At 32.9% G+C, this 21605-nt stretch overlaps 1 protein-coding gene across 15 annotated transcripts in view; it reads right to left on the reverse strand.

The window, feature by feature from the left end:
• The window catches only part of Hr3 (nuclear hormone receptor 3 ROR-beta), a 451432-nt gene that overhangs the window by 13793 nt on the left and 416034 nt on the right, over positions 1-21605 (reverse strand). For 12 of the 15 annotated variants that reach the window (XM_072522734.1, XM_072522735.1, XM_072522733.1 and 9 more), the window contains 3 exons: positions 14147-14473; positions 9385-9657; positions 5815-6039 (listed from right to left, as the gene is read on the reverse strand). In XM_072522734.1, the coding sequence (XP_072378835.1) occupies positions 5815-6039; positions 9385-9657; positions 14147-14473 (825 nt within the window). The remainder of the gene's footprint in view (positions 1-5814; positions 6040-9384; positions 9658-14146; positions 14474-21605) is intronic. The other 3 variants (XM_072522741.1, XM_072522736.1, XM_072522730.1) reach the window with 2 other exon arrangements.

Raw genomic sequence — 21605 nt, forward strand, 5'->3', positions numbered from 1 at the left:
TGCATTGACAAATACGAACAACGTAATAGAATTAAACCCTGAAAAATAAAAAGTAATATTAGCAATATTTGAAAGATCTATTTGATGATCACAGAACAGAAGAACAACCACACATAGACAAAGATCAGAAATTGTCCATAGTTATGGAAGAAGTTAAGCAAGCTATCTTAGAAATAAAGAATTTTTAATAACATATATAAAAGTGAAACATCTACATATTAAAGTCTTCCATAGAAGTGCAAAGGAAGAAGTTGCGAACATCACTGTACAATATCGTTAATGAGTCATGCTGCAAATATCTAAGTCAATCCCAGTATGGCTTAAGACGGGGCACACGCACTCGAGGGCAATCCTATAATTATCTTTAATGGCGAAGAGATACCTAGAGGGTCAAAAAATTATACGTATGTTGACACCACAGGATGTGTGACACAAAACAGAAAACGGTAATAGAAATTACTTATATATAAAGCAACTAAGTAGTTGGCTAGTATTGCATTTTGTCTCCATATGCCCAGCACATCAATCATCTGAATATACCTTCAGAAGCGTTCATAAAGTGACAGAATAAATGAAATCATCAATAATAATATAAGATATGCGGACGATACGGTGATATTAGCGGAATTAGATGAACAATTAACAGCACTAATGAATATACTATTAAAAAAAGTAATACGATGGGCTTGGAAATCAATTCGTCCAAAACGACATCTGTGGTATTTAACAGAAATCTCCAAGAGACAATTACAGCCGATATAATTGATGTAGATGTCATCACGTATCAGAATTTACAGAACTATATCTATCTGGGCAGAGTGATAACGAGCGTAGTAGACCTCTCCAAATAAATTAGAAGGGGCTTCGAAATAGCAGGATCTGGATTTTTGAACATGTGTAAAATTTTGTCAAAAATATCCATACTAATAAAATTTAAAATGCTCAAATAATATATCTGATCTTTAGTACTAGACAGATGCAAAACATGGTACTGAAACAAGATGAGATCAAAAGACTTAACGCATTCTAAATGATGATGTATCGACGGATGTTGCGAATAACTTGTACTAGCAGAACTACTAACGAAGATGTATTAAACAGCATGAATACATAAGTACAACTAACAGACCCATTACAATTAGGAAACGTTATACCTTGGGCATCTAATGTGACATAGAGAGTTTTAACAACTTCGAGTAATATTCGAAGGAAATATCGAAGGAAAGAGAATTATAGGGAGAAAGAAAAAAATCATGGCTTCGTAACATAAGAGGGTGAGGGTGAGGGTGGACCCACACAACAGAAAATTTATAAAGCTGAGGACATGCAAAAATGTATTTTACCAAGCCTGATTATGACATCGATTGATCAGGAGCGTGGGGAGAAGTAATTAAGGCTTAAAATAGAGATAAGGAATAAATCCCCCTATTAGCACCGTATAAACAAAATTCGGAATAGACATCCATCATGATTATCCACTTGTTTCTATCCTGGGAGCTTATCTTATCCAATTTAGTCTCACTGTTTTCTTTAACCACTCTTTTGGTGTTCTTTCTCGATTGCTTCTTCCCAAATATGCTCTCCGATGAATAATTTTTGTAATTCATCTGAAATTTTTTCGTCTTGCTACAAACTCTTGCCAAAATATATTCCACAAACTCCAACTCTAGTATTGTGATTGTTGTTATTAGATCTTTTAGTTTTGATTTCTTATCCGGTCGTTTTTTTTTTTTTGTCTCATAAAGATTAACTCATCATCACTATTTGTGTCACTTGAAGTCTTGACGTTATTTCATTCGTTATTATTTAAATTTGGGCTCCCTGTGTGTATATCAGGAGGATGCATTGATAAAATATCTGATATATTTAATATACAGCTATTTTTTTAATATGAGCTAATGTTTTAAAAGCAATCCATCCCAGTCCTTTTCTATTTTTTTTGTTTTTTATGTTTTATTATTCAGGTCTTATTCGCATTCATGTTCAGACAAATATTTTTGCTTTTCCAATTTTAGGATCATTTTATTCCCCGTTTAATTTGTATTTGTATATGTTTCTGTATTAAGTCTAATTATTGTTTCATTTTAGTATATACTCGTACACATTGGTTAAAATATTTGTATATCTATGATCATTTCTTGCATTTTTAAGTTCTTCTTCAGGTGTAAAATATTTAATTGAATATTGTATTCATTGGGTTTTTCTATTATACCAGCATAAATATAATATGTACTGAATTCTTTTATAAATGCAGCCGATTCGCCTGTTTGGTCACAGTCCAGTGCGGTTGTGTACATTTTATAATTGTTATTTGATTTTCCACACTCGATTTCTACACCGAAAATCGTTTAAAAAAATTGTTTGACGGTTATGTTTTTCAAATTGACAGATGTCTTACTTGGCCTCGATCTTGTAGGAATATAGCCATGCTTTTAGTTGAAAATTCTGAGGGATGATATCAAATTCTGATTGTTGTGTGTGTTTAAGTATTATGTATTTATGCATTATGTGTTTGTGTATTTGTATTGTGTGTTATATATGTATTACGTATAATTATATCATGTGTCTCTGACTTTCTATTAATCTGCTAATATTGGTATATTCTTGTTCCTGACTTCTTCGTTTAGTATTGGCAATCAGAGCCTACTACATTCTGCAGAAGAGTTTGCTACATATTTTTCTTCATCCGTTAAGTAAATTCTAGTCTAATATCCTTGGATGTATACCAGTGGGTTTCAAAAAAGCAAAAATATTTGCAGTACCTAAACCCAATAACCCCAAAAACGTGGTAAAAAGATACTTGTAAACAGACTTAGCTCACTAATTCTAGAGAGCGTACCAATAGAACAGGCTGGGTTCCGTCACATTGCAGCTGCACAGATCAAACGCTCAATAGAAGCTACCAAATACGAATAAAACAGAGGTTGCCTGCTTTCATCTGAATAACAAGCAAGCAAATACCGAGCCTTAAGTATATTTTAATAACAACCTGTTACGTTTTAACCTATACCCGAAATATCAGGGCATCACAATGGATGGAAAGCGGTCATTCAAAAAACACCTAGAAAACACTGCCGCTAAAATAAACACTCGAAATAACATCACCCACAAATTATGCGGAACATCCTGGGGAGCAAATGCCACCACTCAGAATATCAGCTCTAAGTCTGGTCTACTCAGTTGCCGAATACTGCGCTCCAGTCTGGTTAAACAGCATCGATGTAACAAATCGATAATCAAATCATGATGATTACCAGTGGATGTATTAACATTTGTAGTAGGCAAGAAAGTTTCCTAAGGGAATATAGAAACATAATTGAAAATCCCCAGCTACGGAAAATATAGATGTCCTAGATATCGCACTGAAGCGGCTTAAATCTAGATCGCCCCCACTCCATACGGCAAGACAACTACATGAGGAAGATTTCAGCGGTGAAGCAAAATGGAAGAAATCCTGGGAAACAGTAGCACCACCACAAATAGCAATAAATCCCACTATATATATATATATATATATATATATATATATATATATATATATATATATATATATATATATATATGTATGTTTGTGTTTGTAATGCGTTATAATCATTTATAATTATATTGTCCATATACACCGTACGCTAGATAAATTCTTCACTAAGTAAGACGATAGCTCTTTATTGATTAGGTTACAGGCTATGCAATTAAAGTTTACAGAAAATCAACCCTCATCAACGCATATTTAAATTACAGCCAAACCACAACTGAAACGTTAAAGAGGGAATTATCAAATCAGTATAGGATAAAGGCCATAACCTGGTAACAAAGTTTTAACAAAAAATGACTGCCTATTGTCATTTATAATAAGAAATTTCACAAGATTGAAGAAAGCAAAAACCATGAGCAATCCAGAAACGCTCAGAAGAAGGGATTTAAAGATATCACCAATACTATATGTAAATGGCTATCAGAAAAATTAAAAAGGATGGGAAATAAGTAAAACATCAAAACAACATCCAAAACAACCAAAACACTGAGATTTATTCTGTCCAAATCCAAACCTAGCAACAAACAAGAGAAATCAAAGAACTGCATCTATGAATATCCCGTGAATGCAACAATTTGTACGTGGGAGAAACCGCAAGACCACTAAGTGTCAGGATGAATGAAAATGAAACATACATCAAAACAGAGTCTTTGGGTGCCAGGGATAATGAGCACAGAGTACAATAGAAAGACGCATCAATAGTCATGATAGAAACAGATATGAAATAGATAAAAATCAAAAAAGCAGCTCTCATCTTACTTAATGAAGAAAAATGTATAGCAAATCCATAAGCAAAATGTAGCAGGCACTAGACACCAATCATCATCACCAACTAGCCTATATTTAACCACTGTTGAACGTAGGCCGGTCGAAAAATTTTTGGAAATCGAAACGTCAAATAACAATCATCACAACACAACAATCAATTGTGGCTTAATCCCATATAAACACAATATTTAACTTGGACATGCCACAAGCAAACAGTTTCAAAAACATTTTACTATTGCATTGTTCCAATTTTCAGGTATGCTGTTTTTTTGGAAGTAAAAATTTTATATTTTCAATCTGATGTTTTATTTCTTCAAATTTCTATATAATTCAGTTATGGTATTATCCTCACTGGTGATGGTGCTTAATTATTGTTCATTTGAGACAGAGCGTAACTTATTTCATCTATAATCATTTCTAGGATCTCTTGTGACTGTGCGTTCAAAATATTTCTTTACTTACTTACTTCGTGAAAGGTTAAAACTCTTCGTGGGTTTAACAGACTTGACAGCATGCCTCCATTCCTTTCTGTCTTGTGCAATCTCCATCTAAGTCTCCACGACCATAGATTTAATATCTCCTGTTATTTTATCTCGCGACCAGAGTCGGGGTCGTCCATGCGGTCTTCTTCTAGTTGATACTTCTTCCCATGACAGCCTTACTATTCTTTCGTCAGAATGTCTTTTGAGGTGTCCTGCCCATTGGAGTCTTCTGGACTTTATTTCTTTTATTATTATATATAAAATATTTCTGTGGTTGTGAATTTTTAAAACAATTATTTGGTGTTTTCCGTTTAACTTTCTCATTATCTGATTTATGCTTTGAATTTCTCTTTACTGGTTTTTTTACCAGATATTTATGGTAAGTGTAGTTCCTTTGATATTTCTAGCAAACACTGCTGCTAGCTTTGTTGTAAGTTAATGGTCTTAATGATTTTTTGTATGATCTCCAATTTTTCCTTTCAATGTCATTGAAAATTGACATTCTTCTTTTTTACCATTTAATATTCTTGTATCTATTTTCTGCATGTTTCATTTCGAATTAGTTTCCAGTTTATTGTTGCAACTATATTCTGATTTGAACAAGGTCATTGTAACTTCATGTGTTAAGATGATTTAGTACCGAAACACCTTTTTGTCTTTAAGGTTTATGATATGTAATACATTTCGTGTTTCGTATTTTTCCTCTCTAATAATGGCACTGAAATATCCAAATATTAATTTCTATTGACATTTTAATTCATTAGTGGCTTTGATGTTCAACGAAGAAAGTTCAACGTCCTCGTCGGAATATGGTGAACATTGGTGATATTCCCTTGTATATTTTTATGTTTGGGGAATAAATGATAGATGAAAAATGGAAAATTAGGAACCAAAAAGTAATGTTGTTTGAATATACTTTTGGTATGTTAAATAGAATGATAAAATTTATTTTCAACTTATCTAAAAATAGTTTAGGAGTGTTTATAAATAAAATTTATACCGCGGAGGATTTCCAATTGTCTCTGTAATTACCTGGAGACAGAAGAACACAAGCAGAGTAGAGTGCCAACTCCGTTTCCGTCAACTTCAACTCCGCTATGCTTTTTGCAACTTCAAATACACACGTCACTAACTTCATTTCTGCAGTATCCGAAGTGAAAAAGGCATCTTGTGGGAGCATGGTGTCTCCGTATAAAACACAATTTTGGGAGAGATCCAAATATCTCGACATCCGGATTATTGCTAACTCAAAACTCCCTAAAACAAACAATTGACAGGTAGTATTGATTATCTTTATGTCTATAAATCTATGTTATATTATTTAAATTAAATAATAGAAAAATAATATTTTTCTAAAAAAAGCTGTTGATTTTACTCATCATATTAATTTGTCTGAAATTGTATAAAACATTTTAAAGTTATCTAAATTCATAATGTACATGGTGTTTCAATAATATGAACAAATATTTTAACTGTACAAATTTGGGGACAAATAATGTTTACCCAAAACACTTAGACAAAATACTGCTTATTTATGAGACACAGATTTAAATGAATTTTGATTATAATTTAATACACACCCTGTCATTAATTTATGATTTTTTATAGCAGGTTCAAGCACTTTTTTCAAATATATGAGATTACTGCAAAAAAGAATTTCTTGCTATTAACATTATTTGTTTGTAAAAAGAAAATTGATATTTTGGAGATATTTAAAATGAACCATATAAGTGAAAAAATATTTTTGTTCTATCTACAGTTTGGGTGTTTGTTCTTTAATCTAGACTACATGCCTTATCTCATTTATTTTTTTTGCAACCTTTCGCCACCTTATTTTAGATACTCGATAGTTAACATTATACATTTTTGAAAAAATTTCGATTATTTTCACAATCAATCAGATACGTTTTTGCAGTCTCGAACTTAAATTGCCTTAAATTTATTAATTATTCTTAAAAAAATAATTATACAGTTTTATTAACTTATCCTTCGAGTTTTTTCGAAGTTAATTAATTTTCTTCAGTTGAAAAAACGTTTCTTGACTTATTTCAGATGCCCCTGAAGATGCTCTAGGAGCGAAAGTACTTGGGCAAGATTTAATAAATAAACTGTGCTCGATATCTGCCTTATATTTGATTAAAATTCACTTATTCGAGCATTCAACCTTATATCAAATCTTGTTAAATCCTTAAAAATATCTATTAGAGGTTAGATTTGCAGTTTGTTAACGACGTAAATTAACCTTAATAGTTGTTGTCAAAGACTATTCCCTCGCATGCCAATTTACAATTTTAAAATTAAATGTTTTCACAATTAAATATGATTAAATTCAAAATTCCATTGATATTTTTTTAAAAATTTTTGTTTAAAAAAGTGGTATACATTTATCCGATATCCATGTAGTCATGTAAGTCTTATGTATATGTACTACTAAACAATAAGTCCTGAAATTAATTTTAATCTTAGTAGGTAGTATAAGAAGTCATCAAAGGACTTGACCCACGTGCGGCAGATGAAGAGTGCAGTGTTAATAAAGTAAAGATGGTTTGAGTACTTTAGTATATAAGAATGAAGAAATGGAGAACACTTTGAAAGAAGACATTTGAAGAACACCTGAAGAACAACCAGGATAGGTTGGTACGGCAGCAGGCAGTAGACCTGATGGAATACCTGTGGAACTCTGAAAGGCTCTACTAGAGAAAGGGGTTTATTATTTTGTGGCAAATGATGAGTAGGATGCCTAATGTATAGAGAGAGTGTAAGATGGTATCATTGTATAAAGTTAAAGGGGATATTCAGGACTGTAAGAACTATAGAGGGATAAAGTTAATGTCACACACAATGACAATTTGGAGGAAAACTGTAGAGCAAATGTTAAGGAGAGAGACATCGATAGGAGAAGAACTCTTCTTCTTCTTCTTTAGGTACCGTCTCCTCTAAGGAGGTTGGTAATCATCACAGCTATTTTCACTTTTGAGATTGCAGCTCTGAACAAGTCCACGGAACTGCAATTATACCACTTTCTCAGATTGTTGAGCCAGGAGATGCGTCTTCTCCCAATACTTCGTTTTCCCGGTATTTTTCCCTGCATTATGGTTTGTAGCAACACATATTTATCCCCTCTCATAACGTGGCCGAGATATTGTAACTTTTTTATCTTAATCGTATTCATGATTTCCATTTCCTTTGTCATCTTTCTGAGGACCTCAACATTTGTTATTCGGTCTACCCAACTTATTTTTAATATTCTTTGGTAGGTCCATTATTTTGAGTTGCAAACTAAGGTCTCTACTGCGTAATACTTTTCTCATCTTATTAAAAGAATAAGCTGGACCAGCAGAACTACGAATGAAGAAGTACTGAGAGCAATGAACACACGCCCTCATCTGGTCAATACTATCAAAATTAGAAAGACGTCATATCTAGGACACATAATGCGCCACAGGGAATTTGAGCAGCTCCAGGTAATATTAGAAGGCAAGATTGAAGGTAAAAGGGGCATAGGACGAAAGAAAAAATCTTGCCTACGAAACATCAGAGATTGGACCCACAGAAAAGGAAATGAATTAATTCATCAAGCCCAGAATAGAGATAAATTTGCCATATTGATCGCCAACCTCAACAGAGAAGGCACTTAGGAGGAGGAGGATTAAATGTTGCTCTAGCTTGCCCAATTCTCATTTTTATTTCTTCTGTATACTCGTTATTTTTATTAATAATTGTACCAAGATATCTGTATTTTTTTACTTTTTCTATTGGAATCCCTTTTATGTTGAAAATGTCTTGTTGTGTTTTGGAAATTTTCATAAATTTTGTTTTATTAGCATTAAGCGTTAGTCCGCTTTCCTCACTAGCATTTACTACATTATCTAAAAGTGGAGAAAAATAGTTTGGGTTTATGCCAGGAAGAAGAACAACGGATGACTTGTTTGCGTTGAGACACTTGATAGATAAATACGGCGAGAAGAAAAGAGAAGTACATAAGGCTCGTAAAGGATATGTATGAGGGAGCGTACACCAAAGTAAGGACTGCTGTCAGATTGACCGAAAGTTTTCCAGTGACGGTTGCTTGGCATCAAGGCTCTTCAGTGAGCCCTTACCTGTTTAATATTGTTATGGATATACTGACAGCGAAAGTAAGGGAGGAAGCTCCTTGGTCAATGCTCTTTGCTGATGATATCGTATTAGTAGAGGAGACCAAAGAAATGTTGGAGAAGGGCTTTTGAAGAGGGAGGACTTAAGGTTAGCAGGTCGAAAACGGAGTATATGTTGTTGGGAGGTAGAAAAATGGTTTGGGATGTAGAATTGCTTGGAGAAAAGCTAGAATGAGTAGAAGAATTTAAATACCTTGGCTCCTACATAACGGAAAATGGACAATGGAGCAATTGCTCACAGGATACAGGCTAGTTGGCTTAACTGGAAGCGAATGAGCGGGGTACTTTGTGTTCTTAAAATCGGGGAAGGACTGAAAGGAAAGATATACAAGAGTGTGGTGAGACGCGTTGAACATTAGTTAACTTTATAAGAACTTATATAAATATAATTAAAATTTATATTTAAACAAAAACAGAAAGAGTTTAGTCAATCGTAAAAAAATCTTACCTGCTTTTAGTAAAACAATTTGATCGTCTTGCGATAATTTCATGAATCCAGGTACCATTTTAGCAAACTCGATAATTTGTTGGATGATTGTTGTGAGTTTCTGTGCACATTCGAGCCACAATTCTTCGTGCGCCATGTTCTTATAAAATAACAGTCGTGAGAGATCGTGAGGTTTTCGAAACATCTCGTGGATGTGCTCCAACGTGTATAAACAAGTTCGAGTGTGTGCGTCGGATATAGTTTTCGATAGCAGTTCTGATATCTGACTTGGGTCTAAAAATTATAATTTTTCATTATTTATAAATCACAAATATAAATCACAGTAAATGGTAGAGAGTAAATCCTCCACAAAATTAACGCACTCTTTAGATTTTGAAAATTGCATTTATACAACTAACATATAATGAACAATACATATTAATTTAGAAATTAAAGTATTCCTCCCTTTGTATACAGTTAGGTATGTATTCTTATATTCATATTATTAAAAAAATTGAGAAATAAATTACTTTATTTGTAGAATTTACAGAGTAGTATAACCAAAAAAATTTAAAATCTTCAGTTATTATTTAGGTATTTATCGTGTGGCATTTCGACACATTTATGTGAATGCGATAAACAATAAATAAGTTTAATAAAAATTGACTCTATTATAAAATACTTAATGCTGGTGTGAGGGAGGAATCAGACTGCTCGACCAGACCGACCGTCCACGATCGACCAACATTACGAGTTTATGAAAATTACTACATCGAGTTTATGAAAATGTAAGCGCAGAGTCAGACTGGTGGACCGTCCATCACTTACAGCGACCAGCGACCGATCGCGATCGTCCAGTTTTGAAATTCGGACTTATTGGAATTTTTGATCGTTTGGTCGATGAATATGGAACATTTCGCATTCATTTATACTGTTCTGAGCAATGACATTGACCATTCACATTTCAAAATATGTAATTAACCTATAAAATTTACTTTTGCTCATGTGATAATTTTGAAATTTAATATAATTATTTAATAGAATGGGATATAACACAAAGAATTCTCCTTGTTGGTGTCTTCTTAAAAAAATGTCACGCACCCAAACTGTCCTACGCCTACGAAGACGTTTCCGCATCAAATAAGTGATAAACAATTTTCAGTAGAATTATGGCTGCTAATTTTATCCATAATTCAATTTTCTACAAAAAGCCCGGTAAACTAATATTACAAAAATATGGTTATGTTGCTACACTCTCCTGACGTTTTGGCGGTCGGTCGATGGAACACGAACGAGTAATGTGAGTTTAAAAATAAAAATACAAAAGTTGGTTGTTCGCTGTCGGACGGTTGGTTGTGGTCGGGCAGTCTGATGCCTACCTAAGGTTCATCCGCGTCCCTAGTAAAATATTATAAGTGCAACCTGGGTAACGCTAAATGAGCTAACACCTACTGGCGATCAGACAAACTTAGTTTCTCTTGACCTCGACAGACAGAAACATGACTCAAAAATCTTTAATAACCATGAGATGCTTTCAATGTCCGCATATCATTTGCCTTGATATATCCAATATCCGGACAAAGACACTCCATGATTATCTATTTCTGATTATATGAATCCATCGTCTTATTCCATCTATCTATTTTTTATCCAGTAGAACTTTAATTTTACTATTTAGCTGGTAGCATTTTTTATGACGTTTCCTGTACATGTATTCTGACTGACAATCTTATGTTAACCATTTGTCTTTCCACTTCTCTTTGTGTTTTTTTTATTCAATATTAGCTCTTATGAATGTCTTTGTTTAACATCTATATATAAGCATGAAAAGAATGCAATACTAACTGCAAACGCCAAACAAAGCCCATGTCAATTTCGTTCGTCTTTTTATTTTTTCTCTCTGATTGTCTTTATCCACTTTTCTTTTCTGTCACAAATATACCTTTTTATTAACGTCTTCGAATTGATTTTACTTCATTAGAATTGTTAACTCATATTCTTGATTTTTTATGGCATTGGTAATACAAGTTAAATAAAAATTTTCTGGCTTTATGGTCTAATTTTTGAACCATTTAGTTGTATTTAATCTAAATAAAAAGAACGATGTCGTCTGCTTGTCTTAGATGATTTAAATATTGTCCCTTAGTTCCGTATTCTTCCCATTGTACTTTTTTTAAGATGACTTAAAAATATAATAAGGATATAAAAATATATAGGTATCTAGATAATTTATAGATATATAGATATATATAGGAAACATTTGAAAGATAGTAAATCATTATAAAGGGTTGGCCACTCAAAAGAGTTGGCCTGATACTTGGCAATATTCATTGGATGTTGTGAAAGGGTTTTTTTTAACGATATAGACATATGTCATTTGTCCAACCCCTCCTTTCGAATAGACCATGCATATCACATCATCAGACAGGTATTTCGCGGTATCAGACATCAGACAGGTATCAGACGGTATAAGAATTCAGAAATCCATGATTTTTCTCTTCGTAATAACTCTGTTCTTGTGAAAAAATATCGTTTTATTAAAAGTGTTGCACTTCTTAAAAATTAAACTCAACTCCTGTTTTATGACAAATTCCGTCACCTCAAAAACTACATTAAAAGAGATTTGCAAAAATTTAGTTATTTGAACTGTTACTGGTAGCGTTCAACATCTATAAATTCGTTCACTGATTTCGTTTAAATTTATTTGTTTTAAATTAGTCCATTCTATCGCAGAATTATTTCCATATTTTTTAAAAATGGAAAGTGTGCAAGAAGAACAACGAATTTATTTATTCAAGTTCATCAAGATAAGTAACTTCAACACGCATACGTAATAAAACTAGTTAAAAAAATCATGGAACCGGAAATGGGAGTGTGAAAAACCTGTTAGGACTGAAGAGGGAGAAGTAACAATTTTAGTTTGGCCATATTCAAGTATTGAAAAAATAGCTCCAGAATCTGGTTTTTCGCGCACTTCCGTCCGATGAGTACTAAAATATTACAAATTATATCCCTACAAAATACATTTGGTACAGAAAATAATGAAGATGATTCAGACAGTCGAATACAGTTTTGTGAGATTAAGACTAAGAAAATAAATAGTAATTCCAAACTTTCTATTTAATTTTTTTTTTCGGACGAATGTTCTTTTTTTTCTAGTTGGCACTGTAAATCTACACAACTGTCGTTATTGGGCTAATGAAAATACTAGTTTTCCACGAAATAGATACTCACCAGCCATTTAAATTAAACGTATGGGTAGGAGGTTATGTAGCCGTATTGTTGGGTCATTCTTTTTGCAACAAAATTTGAACGGAGAAGCATATCTAGAATTATTAGAGGACAAAATTGATCCCCCAGCAAAATCCTCCGATTTAACTTCCCTGGACTACTTCTTATGGGACTATTTGAAAAGTAAGATTTATAATACCCTTCCTGCTTCAATAAAGGAACTAATATGATGATGAATGTAGTTTAGTAACCCCTAAAATGCTTCAAAATGGTTCGTAATTTCAAACAGCGATTTTATAATAGTATGGACATTAGTGGATAGCATGAGCATTTAATTAAATAATTATAGCCGATGAGTAAGCTGTTTTAAATTACGAATTTAATTTAAAGTTTAGTTAATTTTAGTTTCTTACATTTAATAAAGTTTCATATTAATGTTGCAAATTTCAAATGTAATTTTTGACGTGACGGGAAAAATTAATATGTCCGAATATTATAAAGAAAATATATTATTGATTTTTTTTAATATTTTGAAATAAACTTTATTATGCTGAATTTCGATTTTATTGAAGAAGTAATAAAATTAAAAGAAATTCCTTGTAGAGTCAAAGATCCAAGAATGAAAGCCTCGTTATGATATCTGTTGTGTTATGTCTCAAAATGCGTCCCAAATATTCTATTTTTGACGTTTTTATTGTTGTTATCAATTCTATTTGCTTGTTATTCTTATAAGTACCTCTTGACTAGTAATATAGACGATCCATAATGTTTTTAAATTCGTGGGTGTACCCACATCTCTAAAGCTTAATTTTTTTTTAAAAGCAGCATTCGTGAGGTTTAATTGCTAATCTACAAATGTTCAGGTTTGTGCTTTTAACAAACTGCTTATGTTTAAATAAGTTGTTATACTTCGAACATTCTGGTTTATTGCTAAAATGAATGGTACCATTTGGGAAATTTTTCCCTTAAACTTTTAAATTTCTTATAATCAGTGCTATCATCAGCTTATACCACAAATTTTAAACCTATATGTTGTATCTTGTTGTACCTTCTCTTCAAATTAGACCTTCTCTTCAAATGTTTGCTTAGACTTTATAAAGAGAACGTCTAATTTGGTGTCCCAGTTCTTAGTATTTTCCTCTTTAAACGGTTTATTTTCTTAGCATCATTGTCATTAAATAACCACGCGTTAAAAATTCTTCCAGACTGCGATAAAAAAACGTAATTTCTAGATACGTTATAACAATCAGAATAGTGATAACGAAATAAATCGTTCAAGAAGGAAAAACCAAGACAAGATATTTGAGACAGACTTTACCAGTACACGCACATACGGCCGTAATTTTAAGAGTATGCTTGCTTCTAGTGAAAATTTGAGTAAATACGTATTGTATCAAAAGCAACTAGATTCAATAAATATTAGCTATAAACTGTACGACGAAATCTAAATTTTTATTTTTATCAAATCTACATACCTACTACTCTTGTACATGCAAACTACAACTAACGTTAGTATAAAAAGGACAACAGTTAGAAAGGAGGAAGGACTTACTGGGCAAAGTAACAGACTCACAATCATCGCCGCTTCTCTGCTGGATACCTTGCGTCACCAACGTCTGTCTGGCCGTACTACCCTGTTGTACGTTGGGCGAGTTAACGAAAGTCGTACTATCTACATAAGAGGGTACAAGTGCTTCGACGTTCCCTTCTTGCTTCACGGACACCATTGTACCACCTGACAGGGTGGTACTCGAAGTTTGAGTTACTCGTTTGAAAGTGCGGTTGTCGCTTATCGTTAACGTTTGTTTATTACCGCCGCCACCTCCACCGCCTCCACCTCCCCCGCCACCGGTCCCTCCACCATTAGTGTTAGTATTGCCTGCGCCAACAAAAATACACTACCTCGTATCTTAAGGACAATTCTTAGAGGTAGTTGATTTTCTTACCGACTATGACTCATAATGGCGCATTACACAAAACTTCTACTTTTTTTACTAAACATGATAAAAATATCGCATTCTATTTGAAATATTATCTACTACAGATCTAGATAGTTACAGTACAGTCCAAAGTAAGTATTTTTATGATTTATTTACATTTGATGTAGATTTTCAGGATATTTCTAATGTAGAGAAAGTTTACCTACTCGTATTTTGGGATTTATAATAATATACTCAAAGTTAAAAACTGCAAAGTACATAGTTCCATTGGAAAATCCAGGGATATAATATAGTATATCCTACAGAATTGGAAAAAAAATTTTTAGGACAAATAAATCGACAAATATCCACCAGACCAAGAGAATATAAACTAAGTCTAAGGAATAATGCATTTTCATTATTATTATTGGCATATAAAAACACCACGGCAAAAAATAGACCTCAGCTCTTGGAAACTCTTGGAAACAGATCTAGATCTAGTCTGGAAGAAATTATTTAACCAAATAATGTTTCAAATACAAATATAATATAAAATTTAGAATTCGTAAGGAATTTGTTTGAAGATTCCGATTAAGTGAAATAATTCATCATTTGCAATGAGTAATGGACAATTAAACGCATATAGTCCCCAACACTGAAATTCACAAGAAATATCCAAATCTCCAAAACCAAACGGTAGAGGAGAACCTTGAACACAACCCGATCACGGCACCACATTACAGTTCTCTTCGCCAGAGAAAAGATAATGTATAATATTCATAGGCACATTGAAAAAAATAATAGTTACAGTCAAACAGAACGTATAAAAATTCCCTGTTAAAATAAAAACAAATTCTTAATATCAAATCAATATAAATTGTGGTAGAAAAAAAGCATTTGTTTATTTCTTTAAAAGGTCTTGTATTTCCAAAAAATTTTGTATTTTCAAAAAGTTTATTTATATTTTTTTATTTCATATTAAAGTATAGTACCTACTTCAAGAGTAATTACAAATAATGTTAAGTAAAGTCGAGCAATATTACCGGAGTTATAGAAATTTAAATACCGCGCGGTCGGTACTTGCGCCCTCAATTTAAAAACTTCAAATGTGTTTTTCTCGGCCCTTTGTTTTCCGTGCAGTATGCACGATTTCTCAAGAACGAATTGACAGATTTTGCTGAAACTGTGCACAATTCATATTTATACTACTATTTCGTGATTGGACGAAGGGATTAAAAAAATGATAATGATAAAATGATTGTCGATGCATAATAAGTTTTATTACTTCTATTATCTATTACTTTACAAACAAATATTGAGACCTGTATGGACTTTGGACTGGACTGGACTGTATTTCAGAATAAAATACTGAGAAATATTATTGATGCTCCTTGGTATGTGACAAACAGTGACCTTCATAAGGACCTATGAATGGAAACTGTAGACATTATCATCAAGAAGATGGCTGAAAATCACGAGCAACGACTTCGTAGGAACGAGAATATTAAGGCAATCCAGCTCCTCGATAATACTGGGAAAACTAGAAGATTGAAGAGTGATGAAGTCACTTTTGAACTAGTTTGAGTGATAGGTGATAGTAAAAAGCAGATTATAGTGCTTGTGAGCGTGTGCATGTTAGAGTAGTGCACTATCTTGTTAGTCAAGATAAGAGACGCTATGGGGTAAGCACTTAATTTTAAGGAACAGTGGTCATTTAGGTTAAATTAAAATTGCTCATTGGTCACTTACGACCAGATTGTAAATGTAATAATCATCATCGTAGTGATGATTATGGAATAAAAAAAAATTAGAAAAAAAATATTTTTTAGCATATTTCCGTTTCTCATCGTTTTTAAAATATTTTTTTTTTTTCGTATAAAACGAGAACGAGTCGACCATGGAAAATACCTTCATTCCATTATGAAACAATACTTTAAAGCAAAACTGTACAAAGTTTCAGCAAAATCGGTCTATTCGTTTCCGAGAAATCGCACGAAAAACAAAATTTCGAGAAAAACGCGTTTTGAAGTTTTTAAAGAAAGTGCACATTCCTACCACGCGCTATTCAAATCTCTATAACTCCAGTAATATTGCTCGAATTTAGTTTAAATTTGATGTAAATACTCTTGATGTTCTATGCATTTTTTTTTAATACAAGACCTATGTAACCCCTTAGCCACCGAGGAAAATCATGCAGAAAAGGCAGTTTTATCACGACGATTTTATTTAAAGTTATTAAAAAGGAACCAGATTCATACTTTTATAAAATTAGTTAAAAAATGAGAACACGATGGAGAAGAGATGATAACTTAAAACGTCTTAATTATAAAACATGATGATTAATTCAAACGTACCAAATATTTGCCAAAATTTAACTATGTATAAACAGAAAGGACGATAAATCATGTACTGCAATGAAACCTACAACCATAGTTACAATACGACATAGATGGGACTATAGCAAAAATAAAAACCTATAGTGTTGAGGGTTGACAATTGACAACTTAGAAAAAGTAGATAGCTTTATCTATTTATTTGTCAACATCACAAAGGAATGGTGGTTGACAGACTCAACACTATTCAACTAACTAACATGTTACAGGAATACCAGATAGTGGACAGTTTTGTCTCATTTCGGGTCTAGTATAACTAATGATGGTAGCTGTGAAACAGAAGTTCGGAGACGTATTGGTATGGCAAAAAATGCGATAAGTCGCCTAACTAAAGTTTGGAAAGACAGATCTATCTCTCAAAATATCAAGATGAGACTGGTGAATGTCCTTGTATTTCCAATATTTCTATACGGGGCAGAGACTTGGACTCTTCGTGGACGCGAGCGCCAAAAACTTGATGCCTTTAAGATGTGGTGCTGGAGAAGAATGCTGCGCATACTTTGGACAGCTCATAGGAGAAACGTTTCCATTTCAAACCAACTCGAGATTTAAAAAAGGCTGTCCACAATATGTCTGCAACGTATTCTGTAATTTTTCGATCACGTGTTTAGCAGAGGTGACGATATTTTGGAGAGAATAATTGTTTATGAAAACTTTCCGGGGAGAAAATCAAGACAACGATCACCAACTATATGGTCCGACCTAATTAATAATTCAGCTGGAAACTCATTTTGCGAAGCTCTCAGAGTCGCTGAAGATAGAGATCAATGGAGAAAAATTGTTAGGAATATTGGAAGAAATCACGATCCTCAGTAATGGGGAAACGACACAGAGATCACAAAGGAAAACATTGACGATGCAGAGCTTAGCAGAAGAATCATTCTAGCCAATACGGCATACTTTGCTATGAACCCAATATTTAAATTCGAAGACGTACATCAAAGAACTAAGATACAAATCTACAAGACCATAATCCGATCGATAGTGAGCTATGGATGTGAAACTTGGGTGTTGTCTCAAAAATCTGTAAACAGCATAGACATCATTGAAAGACAGGTACTGAAACGAATACCAGGCCCTATAAATGAGAACAACAGGTGGCGAATCAGATACAATTAAGAAATATATAATATATATAAAGAAGCACCTTTATCTCAGTATGTTCATGCCTTCAATGGGCAGGCCATGTATTTAGGATGGAAAACAGGCTTCCAAAAAAACTGTTGAATGCAAGAATGCAGGGGAAGAGACCTTTTGAAAGACCGAGAAAGCGATGGGAGGATAATGTGAATAAGGACGCCAGAAATCTCCTTGGGAGTCGATCGTGGAATAGAATGGCTACAGACCGTAACGGATGAAGAAGTGTGATAAGGGAGGCCAGGGCTCAAATTGGGCTGTAGAACCATAGGATGGATAGATGGATAGTGTCGAAGGAAAAACTTTCCATAAACGTACATCCAGAAAGGTGCACTAGGATATTATCTTGATATAAGGGAAATTAATCAATGCAGAAATGACTAGCTGCAAGAAAATTCAAACACATACACCAGCTTATAAAAAATACATCGTTGGCACACTCCTATCGGACCTTTTAACACTACGTTTGTCAATGTATCTCCAAACGCCGATCTTCTAAAAAAATATAGGCTTTAGTAAAGGATATTTGCGACCGAACCACATATGTTGAAGTCCTCAGAAGAATAAAGAAGAACCAAGAAATACTGACCACCATCAAATCTCGAATGTTACAATAACTCGAACACATTATGCGAGATGAATGCAGATATGCCCTACTAGAAGCCATCCTGAAGGCCAAATATTTGGAAAGCGAAGTTCAGGAAGAAAAAGAACATCCTGGCTAACGAACCAGCAAACCTAGTTCAACACAACATCCATGCAGCTTTTCTGCGCTGCTGCAGAGAAGATAAAGATTACCATGATGATTGCCAACATACTTCACGAATAGGCACATCAAGAAGAAGAAGAAGTAAAGGATATATAGGTTGTCTGTATTATCTTATTCAAGTAACTGAAGAAGATAGCAGTGGATGTGTATTAAACCTGTCAGACAATGAAACTGAAAACAATGATTTAGCTTATCGCACATTATAGTCACTTTATTATAAATAAAGTAGTATTCAAATTGTTTATTTACAGAAAATAGATCTATTTAATAATAATTTCTATTAAGCTAAACATAAACTTAAAAAGTATGAATATATAAATTTTGTGCAACTTTGACTGGACTATTATAGTTTTTTAATTTCATTAGTTCAGTAAATATGTCCAGATTTTACTTTTTTTAGTTTGTTCGTTGTTGTTAGTCAACGACGCCAACGCTCAGATATGTTTAAGACCATGGACGGTAAGAAAATCGAATACCTCTAACAATTTAAAAAATATATATTATATTAACAATTCTGTTTCTTAGTATGATTATATACACTAAAATCTATTACTATTACTATCGAGATTATAACCAAGTCAAAAATGAGAGTAAGGTTACAAATATTCGCTTAAAGCTAAACATTGGTACGAATGTTCGGGACACCATTATAAATAAAATGTGAAAAGTCACGATCAATATCACATCTACAAAAAAATTGTTCAATGTCAAAGGTCGCAAATATGATATTTTTGCATTTTCAGCCAAACGATAAATTTTGTGATAAAAATACATCAAACAAAAATTGTAGATCGTGCAATTATCTATAAAAATTGTCTCTATACCTTTTTTCTCCTAAGAGTGGTAGTTTTGAAGATATAACGATTAAAAAGTTAAAAAATCTGTGTTCTTAATCATGCATATGAATAAGTGTGTCACGTAAATACATCACTGGAGCTGCAATATAAGTAAAAATATTACAGTCAAAAGTAAAAATCCGAAGATTTCTACTTGTTCGAGACCAAAATTCAGATTCTCACCTAAATCTGTGCCTTCTACGACTTACAAAGCAAACAGACGATGAATAAACCGACATGGGGAATCTAAAATTACATTCCACACCATATGGATTCATCTAAGTAAGAACCTTTCATGAACTGACTCATCTAATACTTAAAATACGAGTAAATAAAGATATGGAAAAGACAGTTAAGATTTGATTTCACGTATAGTGCCGCTGCATATTCGCTTATACTTATATTGTCCTTTCAAGACTCATCAGAGCGCGTCAGTAGGAAGTCCTAGGGCTAAAAATATTACGTTCAGTATGTACGTCGACATTATGGCCATATACTTACTGAAGTATGTGATTATACGAAGAATATTAAAGCTACAGAATAACGTCGACGAACTACAACGTCATGTGTCTTATTTGAATAATATATGTCGCTTCCCACCGTTCAATAAATATTTCTTGCATCTGGTCACAACAAGTCTCAAGTGAATTGTTGAATGCTTCTTCAATGTTGAAAGAAACATTCGTACCAATTTTTAGCTCTATTCGAGTTTTTGTAACCTTGAATGTCGATCTTGTCCGGGCTATTAGTTCAAGAAAAATGTTCTTTAAAGTTTTCTTATATCTTCAGGAATCTTAGTCATGTCAATCTAGTACATAGCTTAACTGTACTAATTCGTTAAAACTACTTATTGTTAGATCATTAATATATCCCATCAAAAAATCTTTGTCGTATTTTAACCTCTATATTTTCTTATTCAACATACGAAACAATCGAAAAAAATATTTTAATCTAGGTAGAACATCAGTATCAAATTTTATATTAATTCTAACATATTATCGTTCAGTTGTATCTATAGTAGTATATCTATCGTTTTATAGATCAGTCGTATTATACATAATATAATATTACTGATCGACATCGTATATGTCGTTAAGTGATATTATATTAAGTCTGCATCCGCTCAATGGAAGTTCACTATTAGATTGACGTAAATTTGAGCGTCTCTAATCTCCGAAGAAAGATTCTATTGTTTTTGCGCACCAATATCTCAGAATTTTAAGCCTCGGTGTTTTTCGTTTTAATAATTTCCTTACTTTTATTCAGTTAACTTAGCACATTAATTTTATTCGTACTCTGTTCATTCAACTAATGCTAATATTATTCTTCTACTGCATCATAGTTCCAAAAAACATACTTTAAACACAGCACCTATAAATACTCGTCCAATTTTCTGTTTGATATAAAAGGAGAACTACTAATACTTTGTATTCTGATATTTAGGTCTATATTTTATTTGCTAGTCTTGATTTTTCGGTGCGAGATCTAATTTCCATGGTTGGTCTTGATTCAATTCTATTTAATCCACTGAAATGTTACATTTTTTATCCCTAGGCGTGCATATCTTAGAGGACGCATTTTTTTATATGTTTGGAGGGTAATTATAAGCTAAGTTCAAGTTTGTGGGGCCGCCACCCTTGTCCCCCAACCGTTATCTTGGGAAAAAGGGGGAAAGGGTTTTCGCGCTGTATCTCGTAAATTAACAACCCTACAAACAACTTTATAAGACATTATTTGTAACAAATTAAATTCTCTACAACTTTATATGTATTACTTTTAATCGTAAACTGGAAACTAAAAAAGTATAAACAAAAATAACTAAAAATTTTTGCAATAAATTTTCTTTTGCGCCTATAATTTTTTTTCTAGTAATTTTACAATAAAATTATTTCAGAGCAATATCATAGAGGGTTTTTCATCGAATAATTTTCACTGCAAATTTGTTTAATTTCATTAA

Source organism: Diabrotica undecimpunctata, chromosome 2 (assembly GCF_040954645.1).
Source record: "Diabrotica undecimpunctata isolate CICGRU chromosome 2, icDiaUnde3, whole genome shotgun sequence".
Lineage (NCBI taxonomy): Eukaryota > Metazoa > Arthropoda > Insecta > Coleoptera > Chrysomelidae > Diabrotica > Diabrotica undecimpunctata.